General features: G+C 44.3%; 1 protein-coding gene across 2 annotated transcripts in view; it reads right to left on the reverse strand.

Annotated features, from left to right (window-relative positions):
* RBM19 (RNA binding motif protein 19) overlaps positions 1-19602 on the reverse strand; it is a 285015-nt gene that overhangs the window by 51534 nt on the left and 213879 nt on the right. For both annotated transcript variants that reach the window (XM_033955717.1, XM_033955718.1), the window contains exon 22: positions 18018-18123. In XM_033955717.1, coding sequence (XP_033811608.1) covers positions 18018-18123 — 106 coding nt within the window. The remainder of the gene's footprint in view (positions 1-18017; positions 18124-19602) is intronic.

Below are 19602 nucleotides of genomic sequence, written 5' to 3' on the forward strand. Positions count from 1 at the left end.
TGCAATCCAGTCGAGTTTTCAGGATTTCCCCAATGAATATGCATGAGATCTATTAGCATACAATGAAAGCAGTGAAGGCAAATAGATCTCATGCAAATTCATTGAGGAAATCCTGAAAAACCGACTAGATTGTGGCCCTTGAAGACCGAAGCTACCCACTCCTGGTCTAGTGTAGGGATCTCAAAGTCCCTCCTCGAGGGCCGCAATCCAGTCGGGTTTTCAGGATTTCCTCAATGAATATACATTGAAAGCAGCGCATGCACACAGATCTCATGCATATTCATTGGGGAAATCCTGAAAACCCGACTGGATTGCGGCCCTCAAGGAGGGACTTTGAGATCCCTGGTCTAGTGTATCAGCTAAGGCACCCTAGATCAGGGGTATCAAAGGCCCTCCTTGAGGGCCACAATCCAGTTGGGTTTTCAGGATTTCCCCAATGAATATGCATGAGATCTATTAGCATACAATGAAAGCAGTGGAGGCAAATAGATCTCATGCATATTCACTGGGGAAATCCTGAAAACCCAACTGGATTGCGGCCCTCAAGGAGGGACTTTGACACTCCTGGCCTATACAGAGTTTCAAGATATCAGAAATGTTGAAGATAAGAAAGGCCATAATGCTTCAGACCAAAAGTTCATCAAGCTGACCATGTTCAATCCAGGTCACAAATACCCAATAGGATCCCATGTAAATTGGTGCTATGCTGTTAACACCCATGTATATTCTCAAGCACTCCGAGCTTGACTGACCAACTTTTGCAATTCATAATGAATACTTATGAATCTTAGTGCAACATGAGCTCCTTCTATATCTTGTGAAAGGAAATCCAAAACTTCTCCTAGATGTCAGAATCCAGGTTAAGAAAATCACACTTCAATGATTCACGTGAAAGAGAGCATTTTTCTCACTAAACACTATGGAGCTCATTTAAAATAAAAAAATAGATGTCCAAAAGACGGCATAAACTGGCACTTGGACGTAATACTAGTCAAAATGTCCAAGTGGCCATTTTCGAAACGGACTTTCTGGACCTTTTTCTGCTTGTTTTGCCTTTAGTGTATGTAAGTCTTAAGGGAGCATGTTAGAAGTGTATTTCTGGCGAGCTTAAGCCTTGGACATTCTGCAGGCATAATCAAACATTTCACAATTAGATGTTTGAGGCTAGGCCTGCTTTAAAAACAAATAAGGGTCAAAAAGGTGCTCAAACTGATCAGATGACCCACCCCCTCCCACTACCCAAAGGTGAAAAAAACATTCCCGCCTGTATTCCATCTTCAGATGGCAGCACAGTTACAGTTCAGCGGGGTATTGCAGTGAATGTTACATAAAAAAGTCCCAGGTACACACGTCACTATAACCTGCTTCTATTGTATAGTGAGCTCTTCAAAACCTACTGTATCTACATAAAGATGACACCTGCAGGCATAAGGGTTATTGTCCTAGTGTATAGGTAGGTACAGTAAGTTTTGGGTGGGTTTTGGAGGGCAGTACCCCCTAGAGTGCTCCTCTGCTTAGCTGTCTGTGTGTTCAGTTTGCTAAGAATGCTGGCTGTTTGGATGCCCCAAGGCTTGGTTTTTGGGCATCTTTCACTTGAATGTTTTCATATTTGAAAATGGCCAAAAAAGATAAGACACAATAAGGGCCAAAATGTCTAAATAGCTTTCTCATCACAAGGAAAGACCTAAGATCCATCAGAAAATACTTCAAAACAGAGGTTTTCTGAATTTTAGTGCAATCCCTAATCCCATCTTGACTAGACCACTAAAATGTAAAACTAGTTCTTTGCTCTATCATGTCTACTAGTTCAAAATGCAGCAGTAAGACTCATAGACGGACTATGAATATCAAACACCTACAGCCCTACTATAGGAAAACTACATTGGTTGCCCATAACTGCAAGGATCAAGTTTAAATTAGGCATCACTGTCTTTAAGATTCGGACAGGTAATGCCCCCGACTACCTAGCGGAGTTGGCCATCCTACTCCAGGGAGCCTCCAACAGATATTCCACCAGAAATCTTTTCCACCTAAAATTCCCAGCATGCAACAATATAAAGTCTACCAGGCAAATTACCTTATCCATCCAATATCAATTAACGAAATGCTGGAACCAACTACCACTTACATTATAATCTTGTGATCACTATTCACAAGTTCAGACAGGAAGCTAGTCCTGAAGTAACTGAAATGGTAATTGTAAAAGCCCATTTCTAAACCATCTAATGCAACTCCTGGGACATAATGATGAGCCAACAATGACCTACTTAAATTTGTAACTACTGTATTTTTCGCTCTATAAGATGCACCTGACCATAAGACTCACCTAGTGTAGAGGAGAAAAAAACAAGAAAAAAAAAATTCTGAACCAAATGGTATACCCTGTCTCCCCTCTGGTGGTCTAATGGTAGTCTGGGCAGGCAGGTCTCCCGGTACCTTTTTTTTTTTTTTTACCAGCATTGAATCGGCAGACAGGCAGGCACTCTTACCCCTCCCTCGCTGGACGGCTGCCTCTTCATCAGTTGTGGGGGAGCAGCGCACAAGGCAGGCGCGAGCTTTTCACGTTCCTGCCTGGTCCCGCGCCCCTCCCTGAATGGCTGCCGTCAGTTCTCGCGATTCTCCCTCCCCTCAGTACCTTTTCTGTTGGTGCAGAATCAGAGCCAAACTCTTTGGATTGTCTGTGGATGATGACGCTACCTCGAGGAGACCTGCACCTAGTTTAGATACGAAGATTTACACCATGTTTCAGTTGGAGTAAATCCTTGTGCCTAAAATTAGGCATGTATCCAAAGAGTTTGGCTTTCAGCAGAAAATGTACTGAGAACCCAAATGAGATAATAAAGGACGTCCGGCATCGCAGCCACACCAACCAGCACCAGTGGAGGACATGCATGCACCTCCACAGACAATACATTATGCAGGCCAGCATGAATGGCACGTGCCATAAAGGATGTGGTCACCACCACTTGGCTACGTGAGGATGCTAGAAAAGAACATTTTATATCATAACAGCATCCTGAGATTCCTGAACTTCACTCCTCCATTACAAAGGGAAGGGCTTATGGGTCAGCCACGTGCAGCGTGTAAGAGTCGCTGCCCGCGTCTCTGTCCAGCCCAGCTGGACAGCAGCACTGAAGGGAGTGTGCGTGGCCCTGGAGTGAGCAAGTAAAGGAGAGAGGAAATATTGATTGTGGAAGAAAGGGAAAAAGGAAAGGGGAAGGAGCGCACTGGGACATGGGAGGGGCACAAATCTGGGACAAAGGCTGGAAGACATGGAGGGGAGCACAAATTCGGGACATAGAAGGAAGGAGGGGGCATTAACGTGGGACACAGAAGATAGGGAGGGAATAGAAAGGGAAAATTGTTGGGCATGAGTGTGTGAATAAGAGGGAAAGAGATGGTGCACATGGGGAAAGGAAGAAAGAGGAAAATTGGGCATTGAGAGAAAGGAATGAGGTAGAATGCATGGGGAATAAAAGGATGAGGGGGAAAAATGTTGGATATGGTGGTGAAGAGGAAACAGAGGGACATATTGAAGGGGATACAAGGGGGAGGAATGTTGGACATAGTGATGCAGGGAGAGGAGATGTGGCATGGTGCTAGAGAGGGGTGATAGAAGGAGAAATGGGCATGGGGCTGTTGGGCAGTGGTGAAAAATACTGCACATGATTCGAGGAACGAGAGGGAGAGAAATGTTGGATATGGCAGTAGAGGGCATTGGGAGGGAGAGAAGGAGAGAAAGACAAATGGACAGTGAGAGAGAGAGAGAGCAAGACATGTTGCCAATATGGGTGGAGGAGAGAGGAAGAAAAGTTGGACTCATGGAGGGTCAGAGAGAGATGTTGGTTGGAGGAGGGAATGAGGTCCAGAGGAGAGGAAGCATGCAGGAGGAGGCAGAAAGAAAGAAATACTGGATGCACAGTCAGAAGGAAGTACAACCAGAGACTCATGAAATCACCAGACAACAAAAGTAGGAAAAATGATTTTATTTTCAATTTAGTGATCGAAATGTGTCCGTTTTGAGAATTTATATCTGTTGTCTATATTTTGCACTGTATTTGTCTATTTTTCTATAGTTGTTACTGATTGCATATGTTAAAACCATCTGCCTTGACCTCTTTGAAAAAAACCGAATATAAATAACCATTTTTTCTGCATATAGTGTGCTTTGTGTTTTTTTATTTTGTGGTTACCATTATGTATTAATAAGATTATATTGTGTGTATAAGAAAAATGAATGGAAGAAATTGCATTATAATTATTAATATTATTATGGGGGTGGGGGGTCTGCGGTGGTACTTAGGGGGTACTTGGCTTGAAGAAGTTGAGATACACTGGTCTATCTGCCCTATCATTTTGATGCAATTGGTACCTTGGTATCAGTGTGCTATTGCTTATCCCCCTTCTTCCAAATCTCTGAGATGCCTATTGACTATTACTGTTTAATACTATTTATTTATTTATTCAGAACGGTTTACATGCATTTATTCAGGTACTCAAGCAGTTTTCCCTATCTCACAATCTATCTAATGTACCTGGGGCAAGGGGGGGATTAAGTGACTTGCCTAGGGTTTGAACCCACAACCTCAGGCTGCTGAGGCTGTAGCTTTAACCACTGCACCACTCTAGAATTCAAAGTGTAGTAAAGTGAGCCAAGTATAGGACAATCAAGCCATTGTGACATCACTGATAAGGTTGGCTCTTATTGGTGGAATGAGGCATTATGACATCACAATACCAGCTCTGGTTATCAGAGGCTGAAACTTTTCACACTATTTTGGATTTATTCAGGTACTCAAGCAGTTTTCCCTATCTCACAATCTATCTAATGTACCTGGGGCAATGGGGGGATTAAGTGACTTGCCCAGGGTTTGAACCCACAACCCCAGGATGCTGAGTCTGTAGCTTTAACCACTGCGCCATACACTCCCCACTATATTTCTAATTCTCCAATATAATTTTTTTAGACTTCTGGCATTTGAAAAAGACAATTCACGTATAATCACAACCTGTCTCATAGTTAATACTAGTAATTTAGAATCATCTGCATTTCATTTAAATGCAAACTCACAAAAGTCTTCCACTCAGATTTCTTATACATGCCAAACAAAACTTAAAATGGAAGAAAAAGACCTCCAAATAATTCCAAGTAAAGCTTTAGTTATTTATTATTGAAAACAGATCAGTCATATAAATAAACCTCCCATTCCTTAATATCTATTATTTTCCATTTTTTGTTTAGCACTCTTAAGGGGGAATTCAATAAAGGGTGCTAAGCGCATTACCACACGCTAACTGCTAAAGACACCTATAGGAATATAATGGGTGTCTTTAGTGGCTATTTATTGTGTGCTAACACACTTAGGCCCAGATTCTGTAAACTGCGTCAAGATTGTAGGCAGCTGCAGGAGTCCTATAGCTGTCTAATCATCCAATTGGGACGCAAGTTTAAAAAAAAAAAAAAAGATCCCCAAACAGGCAGCCTATCTTGAAGATGTCTCCGGGAGCCTAGGGAGGCCCGCAAGCCTGCCTATTGTTAGGCGGTAGCCTTAGGCGAACCTAAGTGGCCCTGCGAGTCTCCCTAGTAGAGGGGGAGATGCTTACAATGTAGGCCAGAAAAATGCTGGCCTATATTGTAAGCAGACATGGCCGCTATACTTAATCGCAGCAAGGGATCTCCCTGATGTGATTAGTATAGTGGCTGCCAGTCTCCCCCCTCCCCCTCCTCCTAAATGAACGAGGCAGGAGGGATGCCCAATCCCTCCTGCTGAAAGACCCCCCCACCCGCCCCGATGATCGTCGGAAAGAGGGTGCCCAATCCCTCCTACCAGATCCCCCAATGAACCCCCTTGCAATGAAACCCCCCAACCCTCCCCCCCCCCAGACCCCCCAACAAAACACCCACCATTTCTGGAACCCCTCCCGGGCTCAACTAGCAAGTTGGCCACCGGACGGGTCCTCGCACTGTCCGGCCAGCAGGCTCGCTTCTGTCCAAATGAGGTGGGCCTGTCCCTCCCCTGCCCAACCCACAGGAGCCTAGGGCCTGATTGGCCCAGGAGCCTAAGGCCCCTCCAATGGGAAGGGGTCAGGAATGGGGGGGGGTTGTTCTTTGGGGGATTGGACACCCTCCTGCCAGTGATCTTTGGGAAAGGGTGGGGGTCCTACCAGGAGGAGGGGTTGGGCACTCTCCTGCCGCGATCACTGGTGGTGGAAGGGGCCTACCGGCAGGAGGGTTTAAACACCCTCCTGCCGGTGATCATCGGGGGCGGGTGGGGTTTTTTTCAGCAGGAAGGATTGGGCATCCCTCCCGTCTCGCTCGTTTAGGGGGAGGGGGGAGACTGGCAGCCGCAGCCACTATACTAATCGCGGCAGGAAGATCTCTTGAAGCGATTAAGTATAGTGGCCGGGCCTAAAGTAACCCGGTTCTGTAACCGGCGTCTGTAACACGGATGTCTGTTATAGTATCGGGTTTAGTTTGGGCGGGTGTAGGCCCGTCACATGCGTCTTATACAAAATCCAGGCCTTAATGCCCTTTGAAGAATTCCCCCTTAGTCTTATTTTCAAACTTCATCTAATTAAATTGCTTATCTTACGAGTCAAGCAAGGTCTTGAGTGTCTAAAATTCTAATCCAAACCGAAAGCAGCCAGTGTTTTGCATAGCTGCATCAAGACATCCTTCAAGATCTCAGTAACGCACAAATGTCCCATTCAAGATGTTAAATAAAAGAAAAGACACATGCACTTAACTGAGGTTCTGGAAGTATGTTATTTGTGGAAGAGGCCATATGACCAAATAAACTCTATGCAATGTAGCAGGGAATTCTGCTGACAACCATCTAAGAAAGGGAACAATTTTAAAATGGAATGGACGGACTTGCATAAATCGCTACATGTTATAATTTTTATGTCTTCTTTTCATTGAAAAATAAAGGCAGCTGGAAGGCAATCAGAGGACAAATTATCTGTTCAGCAGCTGAATATCGTTGGAAAATATTTTAGACTGCCCCTGCCCTGCTTCTTCTTCACAGATAGTACCAAGACTTTCAGTCGTAAATTCAGTCCAATACTTTTTTTGTTGTTGTTTATTAAGGTACTAATATACCACCCGTTACAATACCATCAAGGTGTTTTTTTTTACATTCAGGTACTCTAAGCATTCTCCCTATCAGATTGTGAACCCACCTGGACAATATATGGCACCTGGGGCAATGGAGGATTAAAGGGTTACAGGGAACAACACAGGGATTAAACCTGCAACCTCAGGGTGCTGAAGCAGCAGTTCTACCCACTACTTCTCCAGTATACATTTTGAAAATCTATGGATAGGGAATTATACCGTGTTTCCCCGATGATAAGGCAGGGCCATCAAATAAGACAGCCCCCCCTTTTTAGAAAAAAATGTAAAATAAGGCACCCCCCCCCCGCAAATAAGCCACCCACCGATACCTGCGCTTACCCGAATCGGGTGGTACGGTGGGTGACTCCGTGTGGTCCCTCCGTCTACCGCAGGGGTCGGCAACCCGCGGCTCCAGAGCCGCATGCGGCTCTTTTCCACCTTTGCCGTGGCTCCGGTAGTGTGTCACGCAGGCATGCAACTTACAAGTCCGGCGTCGCGGCGGGAAATAGCCATGCTGAGCTCACTGCTCAGCATGGCTATTTCCCGCCGCGACGCCAGACTTGTAAGTTGCATGCCTGAAAAAGAAATCATCCTGGCCGGGGTCGGTGTCATGCTCCGGAGATCTACAGCCTTCCTATCTCCCTCTCCCTTCTACCTGCTTCCGGCCACATCCCCTGCTCCGCGGCTCTCTTCGGCAACTCAGCAGCAGCGATCGACACAAGCTTCTGACGTCGGGGCCTACCCTCTGCGAGTCCCGCTTGTTTCAACTTCCTTTTTCCACAAAGGCGGGACTCGTAGAGGGAAGGCCTCGATGTCGGCAGCTTGTCTTGATCACCGCTGCTGACGAGTTGCTGAAGAGAGCCGCGGAGCAGGGGGGTGTTGCCAGGTGCAGGTAGAAGGGAGAGGGCCAGATGCAGGACTCGTGGGTGAGGGAGGAGAAGAGAGAGGGGAGGGAAACAAAAGGAGGGAGGGAGGGAGGGTGGAAAGACATTGAAAGGGTAAATAAGGCATCCCCCCGAAAATAAGCCCTAGTGCATATTTTGGCCTTCCAAAAAAAATAAGACAGTGTCTTACCATCGGGGAAACACGGTATGTTCACCAGCTTTGGCTGATCTCTGATCATGGCCTTCTTGTCTTTAACCAGGGTGGATTTGATTTAAATCACTAGTCAGAAAGACTTGTTTTAAATTATGGTTTTCTCTTGTATTCACTAACACTCAGTTAGTTCTGCTCCCCAAAAAGGAATATTTGCTTGTTTGAACTCTTTATGTCTTCATAACAACTGTATCAAAATGATAGTAACATGCAGTGATAATATATTTTTGCTCAAATATGACAATTCTTCAAGGAAGTATTTAAAAAATATGATGAAATCAAAACATTTATCAACCTGAAGATCCTGCCTGTTCAAACATGTTCCTTTTGTCATCTCATTCAAAGCACTTTTCATGTTGTTGTTTCAGTCGGGTCACCAGGCCTTACATTTCTTTGTTGCACTGTCTGCATTTTGTACACATGCCTGCCTTACCCATAGGTAGAGGATCTTTATTCAAATATGCACAAACCAGGGTTTTGTTTTTTTAAAACCGCCTGCTGCCGTTATATGTTTTCTCCTCCAAGGAGAGAATATGATAAACCTCAGGCTATACACTGATGGTAATGAATACTCTCCTGAAACCTCCTATTTGCCTAGTAGACTGTAAACTCTACAAAGCAAGGATTGGTCTCTTATGTGTTACGTTTAGTATTGGTAGAGAAAGGAGAGGTAGTTAAAGTAGAATGAAGAAAGAGGTGAAAAAGAAAAATATGAGAAAAAGTCAAATGGCAAGAAAAGTAAAGAACACAAGAAACCAAATATGAAGCCAAAAAAAACCCTGAAAATAGAAAGGCGAAAGAATAAAATTAAAACCTAAAGATAAGAAGGAGAAATGAAGGTCAGGCAGAGAGCGAAAAAGAAAAAAGGGAGAAAAAATGTGGAAATGGCTCGGCACTGGGACAGATGAGTTAAGCCACGGAATGAAGGAGGCTGGACAACGAGATGGTTTGTCTCTCTCTAGGCCCCTGCACAAGAGGAGCTTTGTGAATGCATAGGAGACAACCCTCTTTCATCAGGCCAACTGTGCTCCAGAAGGCTCTGATGCCTCTTCAGAACTTCTCCCACTCAAGCTGCTATAAATTAGCTTCCAGGAGATGAGAGCTGCAGAAAACAGAGTGAAGTCTATTTCCCCTTCACCTTCCATTCAATTCGTGCATGCACACAATCTCTGAGCCGGGACTGACTCAATGCTCTCATAAACCACTGGAAATTGACTTGATTCCGAAGCCAGCTGATCACAGAAAAAGTTCTTATGAATTTACACACAGGCCTGAAGTTAAATTCAATAGCAATGAGTAATACTAATCAACTCCTGCTAGAAGAACCTGAGGTCCCTAGAAAGAGCAGAATGGAGGTTTCTACAAGAGACTTATCTCACTGTTACATGTACAGAAAAGTGTCCCTGAACAGGGCGGGGAAGGAGATATCTGCAAGAGACTGTTCTCATTGTTATATGTAGAGAAAGGTGTCTCTCTGGAGAGGGTGGGAAGGAGGCCTCTGAAAAAAGGGATTCACAAACATATACATTTATACACAGAACGGAGAACAAGAAAGAATAAAACAAGTTCAATCATGTGGTTTCTTAAGGCAGGAACTTGCTATAGCTATCCTGGTCTGTATAATAGCCACGGATTTAAAATATTAATACATCTTCATTTCTTTATAAAATGAGCCTGGATATGTTCTCATAAATAGCACAACCTCTGCACTGCATTTAAGGTTTTAATCTTTCTTCTCCATCAAATAGTAATTCCGATGGATGAGAATACAAGAAATTGCCCTACTGGGTCAGACCAAAGGCCCATCTAGCCAGTGCACCATTTCTAATGGTGGCTAATCCAGATCCCCAAAAGTAACATGATTCCAGGCTTTTTAGCCCCAGAGATAAGCAGTGGCTTTCTCCAGGTCTATCTTAATAAAGGGTTATCGACTTTACCTCCAGAAATTTGTCTAAATCTTTTTTTTAAAGCCAGCAAAAATAACTGCTTTTGCCACAGATTAGCTAGGTATTGAGTGAAAAAATATTCTCTCTTGTTTGTATTAAATGCATTACCACATAACTTCAGGGCTTGTCCCCTACTTTTTGATTCCACTCGGGATTTTACAGACCTCTATCACATCCCGCCTCCACTGTCCCTTCTCCAAACTGAAGAGGTCTAACCTCTTTTGCCTTTCCTAACACGAGAGCAGCTCCATCCCCTTAATCACTTTGCACCTTAATCCTCTGCACCTTTTCTCAATCTGTTATACCTTTTTTTGACATGCGATGGCAAGGAATGCAATGCTAAAGGTGAAGTTGCACCATGGAGCAATACCGAGGCATTCTGTCTGCTTTTTGGACACTGCAGTACACGGAGCAGATTTCCTTGAATTGTCCATAAATGAGACCTAGATTTTTTTCCCATTGTGAATATACTGACACGTTTACCCCCCACCCCCCAGTTAACTCTTTGCCTGCTCACAATTTAATGGCTTCTGATTTGGCTTAATCCAGACCAATGAAAGAATAAAACTAAAGCATCTGATTTTAGATTTCAAAAATGCTATCTGGACAAGACCGGCAATACCAGATATACATATACAATATTCTACAGAGACCTTAGTTTCATCTCATTCTACAAGTGTGCATTCAGCTCCACCTAGTGGTAAGAGGAAGGAAAGGCAAATAAAAGACGGGGCTTATGATTCTTGGTCATGAAGAAAATCTCAACAGAGAAGCTGCGGTAAGCAATGCTGAAAGGCAGACCTATTCAAGCCCATCCAGGGGACCCCACAGCCAACGTGGTTGTCAAGATATCCACTATGGATATGCAGGAGCACAGTTTGCATATGCCGGGTCTCCAATGCATGCAATTCGATCCCATGTCACTGTCAGTATCCTGAGAACCTGACAGGTTTGAGAAGACCTGCTGTAGGATTTAATAATTCTGGTCATTGCTGCTACACAAGTGGTTCTGAACATGTTTACCCAGGACGCACAAGGCAAGTCCCGTGAAGTAAATCAACTCTTAAGCAAAAGGTCGCTCTAATGACAGATCAGGAAGGAAAATGCTATTTGGTTCTACAGTCAAACCTCGGTTTGTGAGTAACGCGGTTTGCAAGACAAGCAAAACATTTTTGCAAATCGTGACTGAGTGTTGACTTGATTTGCGAGTCCCCTCGCCCGCGAACCGGCATCACCCCCCTCAAATGCCCGCTTTACCCCCCCATCTGGCACCGGCGCGCAGCATCAACCCACAGGAGATGCCGGAAGATTGTGCTGCTTACCGGACTAGGCCTTGAGCATCTGTGCATGCTCAAGGCCTTCTGGCTCTCGATCTCTCTGAGAGTCTCGGGAGAGAGGCGGGAGTCAGAAGGCCTTGAGCATGCGCTGATGCTCAAGGCCCAGTCTGGCAAGCTGCATGATCTTCGGGCACCGGCACCTCCTGTGGGTTGGTGCTGCGTGCCAGTGCCAGATGGGGGGGGGGTAAGGCTTCAGTTTGGGCGGGGCGTTTGCGAGGGGGGCGATGCTGGTTCGCGGGGGGGGGGCCGCGGCGGCGTTTGCGAGCTGGGGGAGGGGCGATGCCGGTTCGCTGAGGGGATGTGGAAGAGCACCAGTGGCCTTGGGGGTGGGGAGGGGGTCTTTTGGGGATGTGGTGGAGTAGGGTGGAGCAGCGCTAGTGGCCGCGGGGGGGGGGGGGGGGGGGGGAGGGGGGAGATGACGAAACCAATCAAGCGAGTTTCCCTTACTTCCTATGGGGAAACTCGCTTTGATATACGAGTAATTTGGTTTACGAGCACGCTTCTGGAACGAATTATGCTCATAAACCAAGGTTTCACTGTATATGGAACACTGGCTCTATGACCCAGCAAAAGCAATGTTCCAGAGTGTCAGGTGTGAGAGATAGATTCATTTTTCAGGTACAATTCTTGCCCCTCAAGCTAACAATTTTGAGGATGGGAATCCTTTTAAAACAAATAGGAGGAAATGATTTTTGTCACTCAGCAAATAGTTGAGCTCTGGAACTCATTGCCAGAGCATGTGGTAACAGCGATTAGCATAGCTGGGTTTAAAAAAGGTTTGGACAAGTTACTGGAGGAAAGGTTCATAGTCTCCTATTGAGACAGACATGGGGGAAGCCACTGCTTGCCTTGGGATCAGTTTTTCCACCAAAGTTTGTCTTTCTTATACTGTGAATGTAATCTTGTAACCCGTTCTGGGCTCCTTTGGGAATAAATAAATATATATTGCTACTCTTTGTGGTTTGGCCAGGTACTTGTGACCTAGATTGACTGTTGGAAACAGGAAACTGGGCTAGATGGACCCAGTATGGCTGTTCTTATGTGAGCCAGTTTCAGGACTGTCAAGCCATTATGACATCACTGATGAGGTTGGCTCTTGGACACTGATGGAATGAGGCATTATGACATCACCATCTCAGCTCTAGAATGTTGCTACTATTTGGGTTTCTGCCAGGCCCTTATGACCTGGATTGGCCAATGCTGGAAACAAGAAACTGGGCTAGATGGATCCTTTGTCTGACCCACTATGGTTCTTATGTTCATATCATAAGAACATAACATAAGAACATAAGAAATGCCTCTACTGGGTCAGACCTGAGGTCCATCGTGCCCAGCAGTCCGCTCACGCGGCGGCCCAACAGGTCCAGGACCTGTGCAGTAATCCTCTATCTATACCCCTCTATTCCCTTTTCCAGCAGAAAGTTGTCCAATTCCCTCTTGAACCCCAGTACCGTACTCTGCCCTATCACGCCCTCTGGAAGCGCATTCCAGGTGTCCACCACACGCTGGGTAAAGAAGAACTTCCTAGCATTCGTTCTGAATCTGTCCCCTTTCAACTTTTCTGAATGCCCTCTTGTTCTTTTATTTTTTGAAAGTGTGAAGAATCTGTCCCTCTCTACTCTCTCTATGCCCTTCATGATCTTGTAAGTCTCTATCATATCCCCTCTAAGTCTTCTCTTCTCCAGGGAAAAAAGTCCCAGTTTTTCCAATCTCTCAGCGTATGAAAGGTTTTCCATCCCTTTTATCAGACGTGTCGCTCTCCTCTGAACCCTCTCGAGTATTGCCATATCCTTCTTAAGGTACGGCGACCAATATTGGACGCAGTACTCCAGATGCGGACGCACCATTGCTCGATACAATGGCAAGATAACTTCTTTCGTTCTGGTTGTAATACCCTTTTTGATGATGCCTAGCATTCTATTTGCCTTCTTAGCAGCCGCTGCGCACTGTGCCGACGGCTTCATTGTCAAGTCCACCATCACCCCCAGGTCCCTTTCTTGGGTACTCTCATTTAAAAACATCCCTCCCATCGTATAGTTGTACCTCGGGTTTCTGTTTCCCACATATAATACTTTACATTTCTCAACATTGAACTTCATCTGCCATCTCGTTGCCCATTCCCCTAGTTTGTTCAAGTCCCTTTGCAGTTTTTCACAGTCTTCTTTAGTCCGAGCTCTACTAAATAGTTTAGTGTCATCTGCAAATTTTATTATCTCACACTTCGTCCCTGTTTCCAGATCATTTATGAATACATTAAATAGCAGCGGCCCTAGTACTGAGCCCTGTGGGACCCCACTCGTGACCTTCCTCCAGTCCGACCCTGGATATCAACCCTGGGAGCCCCTGAATGGGAATCTCAGAGGCTTCACTACATCAACACTGACGGCACAGCATTTATGGATATGTTGGTAATAAAATCTGTAAGCAGTTACAATCAGCCCTGGATCGGCATGGAATGTTGCTACAATTTGGGTTTTTTTCGGGTACTTGTGACTTGGATTGGCCTCCATGAAGATGGGCCATAGGTCTGATCCAGTAAGGCTATTCTTATGTTCTTAATATTACAGCAGAGGTTTGCCTAAGGGAAATGCCCATGGTTGAGGTGGCATAAGTTCTATGGCATTTCTGTTTCCCCCCCCCCACATTATTTTATTTATTTTTAGCATTTATATACCACTTATAATATTCAGGTACTCAAGCATTTTTCTGTCTGTCCTGGTGGGCTCACAATCTATCTATCGTACCTGGGGCAATGGGGGGATTAAGTGACTTGCCCAGGGTCACAAGGAGCAGTGTGGGTTTGCACCCACAACCTCAGGGTACTGAGGCTGTAGCTTTAACCCTTTCAGGACCAAGGGACATATTTGTCCCATAACTTTAAAATCCTATACATTTTGATTGGGATAGTCTACAGTTCTAAATTTGATATGTACGGATTCCATATGATACTGCCTTTATGTAAACAAACTGGTTCCGACATTCATTCATTAGCGTCGTTGCCAGATTGACGAGAAGATTCACTTGCCACACTGTCCATAAGCCAGAAGTGTGATTTTTTTTTTTAAAAAATAATGATATTTCACAAAAAAAATCAATTTTTTGGCATCTGCAAGCCCTTTTTACCATAAAAATGTCGTCAAAACCACAAAAATTGGCCTACGATCCTTATGGTCCTGAAAGGGTTAACCACTGCGTCACACTCTCCCTATCAATCATGAATGCTGCACAGCTTGGCTGAAATAAGTTAAGTTAGAGATAGGTAGACAAAAAAAATAATAAAAATAAGAGCGCCTTTCATTCAAGGAGGCTCTCAATGTAATATTTCAAGAGCAGCCAATTCTGTGCTGCCTGGTCTACTAGAAAATGTTGTCTACCTGGACCATATGATAATTTCCAAATGGAAAGACAAGCAATTATTCCTAAAAAGAGAAAGGAACATTGCCATCATTGGTTAACTGGGGTACAACTGATCCAGGATCCCACGGAGTTAATGGGAAAGGATGTGTGTTTCAAGACATCACAATGTCTTCCCCCACATTAATATTTTCCTAGTCTCAGGATTGAATTGGACTTAAGGAGGTAGAACTATTAAATTAACTAGCAGCAATAGAGGAAACTGTTCTGTAGGCCCTGGCCAGAGGATATTGCTAATCTAATCTAGTCTAGTATTTGTGAGTTGTGCATGCTTAAACAGGCTCTAGGCGACTTGAGGGAAGGAAGGAAGGGGAAGAGGTTAGGGGGAAGGAGCGGAGGGGGACAGGAAGCATAAAACTTAGACAAACTTAAAAGGTTAGGTGCTTAGGATGGTCTTAGAAGAATTAACTGTCAAAGAGTGAAGTTTTCAGTTTCTTTCGGAATAGGGTATGGTTGGTTTCTGTTCTTATAGTCTCTGTGAGATCATTCCAAATTTTGACTCCGAGGAAAGTGAACATGGACTGGAAGATTCTTCTGTATTTGAGATTTTTTGTCGAGGGGAGGTTCAGTTGGATGCTGTTGAGAATTCTGCGTGAGCTGGACCACGCGTCGGTTAAAAGTTTGATGAGTGGGACCGCTGAGTTGCCGTAGATGATTCGATGCATGATGCTAGCTGTTTTGAATTTTATTGATGGGTAGCCAGTGGAGTTGTTTGCGGTGGGTTGAGATGGAGTCGTATTTTTTCAGACCGAAGATGAGTCTCACCGCAGTGTTTTGAATAAGTTGCATTTTGTGGGTGAGGGTGGTATTGATTCCCGGTAGGCAGAGTTGCAGTAATCCAGTTGGGATAGAATCATCATCTGGACAATGGTGGCAAAGTGGTGCTGGTGTAAGTATGGCCTGATGAGTCTTAGTTGTTTCATGGTGAAGAGGGCTTTCTTTCGAAGCTGGGATACTTGAGGTTCCATGGATAATGTGGAGTCTAGTGTGCAGCCTAGAATATTAGAGGGTTTTTCTACAGTAAGTACGCTGCCCGATTGGAGCGTGATGTTTGTTGGAACTGTTTGTTGGGCATTGTGGAAATAGAGGACCTTGGTTTTGACAGTGTTTAATTTTAGCTTTTGAGCAGTTGCCCATGCTTGGATTTTTTCTATATTATCAGATATTTTCTCGGGGGTATTAGCTTGATTTACTTCCACGGTATGAGGAGTAAGATATCAGCCGCATATGACATAATGCTCTAGTCTTCAAGTTGGATGTTTCCGAGTGAACCCATGAACAGGTTGAAAAGAATAGGTGAGAGCGGTGATCCCTGCGGAACTCCAAAGAAGGCCCTCCAGGTGTTGGAGTAAATGCCGCCTTTTTTGACGGTGTATTCTCTGTTCATGAGGAAATCTGTAAACCAGCACAGTACCGTGCCTGCTGCACCTATTGCTATAAAGAGTGGGCTAGACAGAATTTTGCAGTATGGGGAAGAGAAGGTGGCTAAAAGTGAGGGAGAAATAAGTTAGTGTGAATGAGCGTTTTTCACACTATATCCCTAGTAAAAGCAGCATTCTAAGAAGAAAATGGTCAAGTCCTTGCCCTCATCCCCCCCCCCCAAAATAAAAAAAGGAAGCTTGTTAAATAGTGCATTGGAGTGATCATTTTCTTGAGAGCTGTTCCTGTGTGTTCTGATCTGATGGATTTCCACAGGTCCAGCTGCCTGAGGGCAGAAAACGCTTAACATCACTATCTTCTTGTCATAACCTCCTTTACAGTTTTTGGCTTCACATTCATGCCAGTATCCGTCCTGGAGCCTAAGGTTAGCAAAATTCTGGAATGTGCTGTTCACCATCATTGCTTGGATTTCCTTTCTTCTCATGATATTCTTGACTCGCTTCAATCAGGCTTTCACCCTCTCCATTCTATGGAAACTGTCCCTTGCTAAACTCTTTTACAAGCCTCTACTCTATCCTCATCCTTCTTGATCTGTCTGCTACCTTCGACACGGTTGATCACCACCTCCTTCTCAACACGCTGTCCTCATCGGGATTCCGGGGTTCTGTTCTCTCCTGGTTTTCTGCCTATCTCTCCCATTGTACTTTCAGTGTATGTTACGGTGGATCCTCCTCCACTGCCATCCCACTCTCCCTCAAGGCTCTGTCCTGGGCCCTCTCCTCTTTTCCTTATATATCCTCTCTCTCGGTACACTGATCTCCTCCAATGGTTTTCAATGCTGAGTCATCTATGCTGATGACTCCCAAATCTACCTCTCCACACCAGATAACTCTACAAGAATTTAGGCCTTAATCTCAGCCTGCCTCTCCGACATTGCTGCTTGGATGTCTCACTGCCATCTTAAACTGAATATGCAGGTGGAGGTTTATTTATGTCTGTAATTCATGCGGATTGCTGCCGATAAATTCTCCACTTTTTATTATTGAATGTTAATCTCTATATGTTATCCCACCGCTCGCTAGTAACAGTAAGACGTAGTTTTTGAAACCGAGTGTTTCAACGTCAAGTTTGTCAAGACAAAGAACGATATCTCAAGGATATTTGTCAGAAAATTGAATCAGAACATGGAAATGGAAAAACCAGATTAGATTTCAGGAGATTAAGAGATTGTGGCAGAAATTCCAACCTCGACTGGGGATGCTTAAAGACGCCAATGGAATGATATTGAATAATCCAGACAGCATTAAAAAGAGATGGAAAGAATATATGGAAAATTTATACAAACAAGGCAATAAGGATAACATTAGGGAAATTGAACTGGAAACTGAACCGAAGAAAACCCAGGTATTTTAAAAGAAGTCATAGAAGCGATTAAAGCTTGATCTAAAAACAAGTCATCTGGTATTGACAGTATTCTAATTGAATTAATAAAAGGCTCAGAAGGTGCTATTATGACCATCACTCAACTGTGTCAACAGATTTGGAAGGAAAATACATGGCCAACCGATTGGAGAAAATCACTGTTCATACCAATAATGAATTTATAGAACCCAACTGAGGAATGGGTGCCAATTAATGGCCATTATTTCATTAAATGATATGCGCAACTAGGGGGTAAGGACATGTGGGCCTGTGGGTGGCCGGGATGAGAAGCACTAGGGTTCTTACCTTTGAGTCCTGTTTGGTAACAAAATCCACAAAGCCAAAGCCTCGGTGGGACCCCGTGCCACTCATCTTTTTTGGCAGCCGGACAGTCTTCAGCTCTCCGAAGGTGCTGCAGAGAAGAAAATAACCAAGCTTACCAAAGACAGAGGGGAGAAAATGCTCTCTCTCTACAGGCAGTGTAGGAAAAAAGAGAAACTGCACGATATGAAATATATATAAAAAGATTTGATGCATCTGCATGGGAAGTTCACATTAATATTTGCACCTGGGTGCACAGTGCATTGCAATATGCAATAGACTTTAATACCAATGATAAAACAAAGCCGTCAGCCCTACTCCCTCCCCATCTCCTTACCCCAGCTAACATACCGTAGTTAATATACAACCTTGCAGACTATCTGAAATTAGCCAGCATGTAAGTCTTCTAAGTGTTGTTCAAGTTTCCTTAGGATTTTATATACCGCCTATCAAGGTTATCTAAGCGGTTTTTTACACTCAGGTACTCAAGCATTTTCCCACTATCTAACATACCTGGGGCTATGGAGGACTGAGTGACTTGCCCAGGGTCACAAGGAGCAGCGCAGGATTTGAACCCACAACCCAAAGATGCTGAGGCTGTAGCTTCAACCACTGCGCCACACACTCCTCTATACACATGCACAAATTTACATTACATTAGTGTCTTTTATTCCGCCAATACCTTGAGGCTCTAGGTGGATTACAAAAGAGGGTATCCAGTAAAATTACAAGATAGATTATTAGATAAGGCATTAGGATCTGGGGATAGACTGAAAAGGTCAGGTGGATCATTTAGCTAGATTTGACAAATTTCCTGAATAAAATGGTTTCCTGAAGGTTTCGGACAGCTGGTGGTCTAGTTTTGCTGCTTGGGTGGCAAGTAGGCCATTGTATGCCTTTGATTGGGGGGTGAGTAAAGGGTGCCTCTGTTCTCCTAGGTCTGGATGTGTTGTTCTAGGTCAGGTGATCGCTTTGAAGGAGGAGCAAATTTGTGTATGCACACGCCACCACACCTGCAACCCCGCTCTGTCCCCAGGAACACCTACTAGCACCTCAGGCCTTGGGACATGCCCAGCTAGTCAGGTTTTCAGGATATTGACAGTGAATATACATGAGATAGATTTGAATACCAAGGAGGCAGTGCAGCATGCAAATCAGTTGCATATTCACTTTGGATATCCTGAAAACCCAACTGGCTGAAGTGTGTCCTGAAGACTGGGTTGAGCAGCGCTGTACTGGGCGTGGATGATATTTACATGCCCAACTTACAGAATACTGTAAGATACACATTTAGGTGGTAACATTTATTTATTTTGATTTTTATCCCGTTCTCCCAGAAGCTCAGAACGGGTTACAAGTTGACATTCACAATCGTTTGAAAACAGACTAGTCATGACAACAAATAGGTTACAGTAGACAATAACAGAGCTAATTCTATAGACCAGACAGGTCTTAACGAAGAGTACTAAGAGAAGTACTAAGAGAATCCAAATCCCGCAATATCCTACTTCATTCTCTTGTAATAGCAAAATTAGACTATTGTAACTCTTTGTTACTTAATATTACTCAA

Source organism: Geotrypetes seraphini, chromosome 8, assembly GCF_902459505.1.
Source record: "Geotrypetes seraphini chromosome 8, aGeoSer1.1, whole genome shotgun sequence".
Classification (NCBI taxonomy): Eukaryota; Metazoa; Chordata; class Amphibia; order Gymnophiona; family Dermophiidae; genus Geotrypetes; species Geotrypetes seraphini.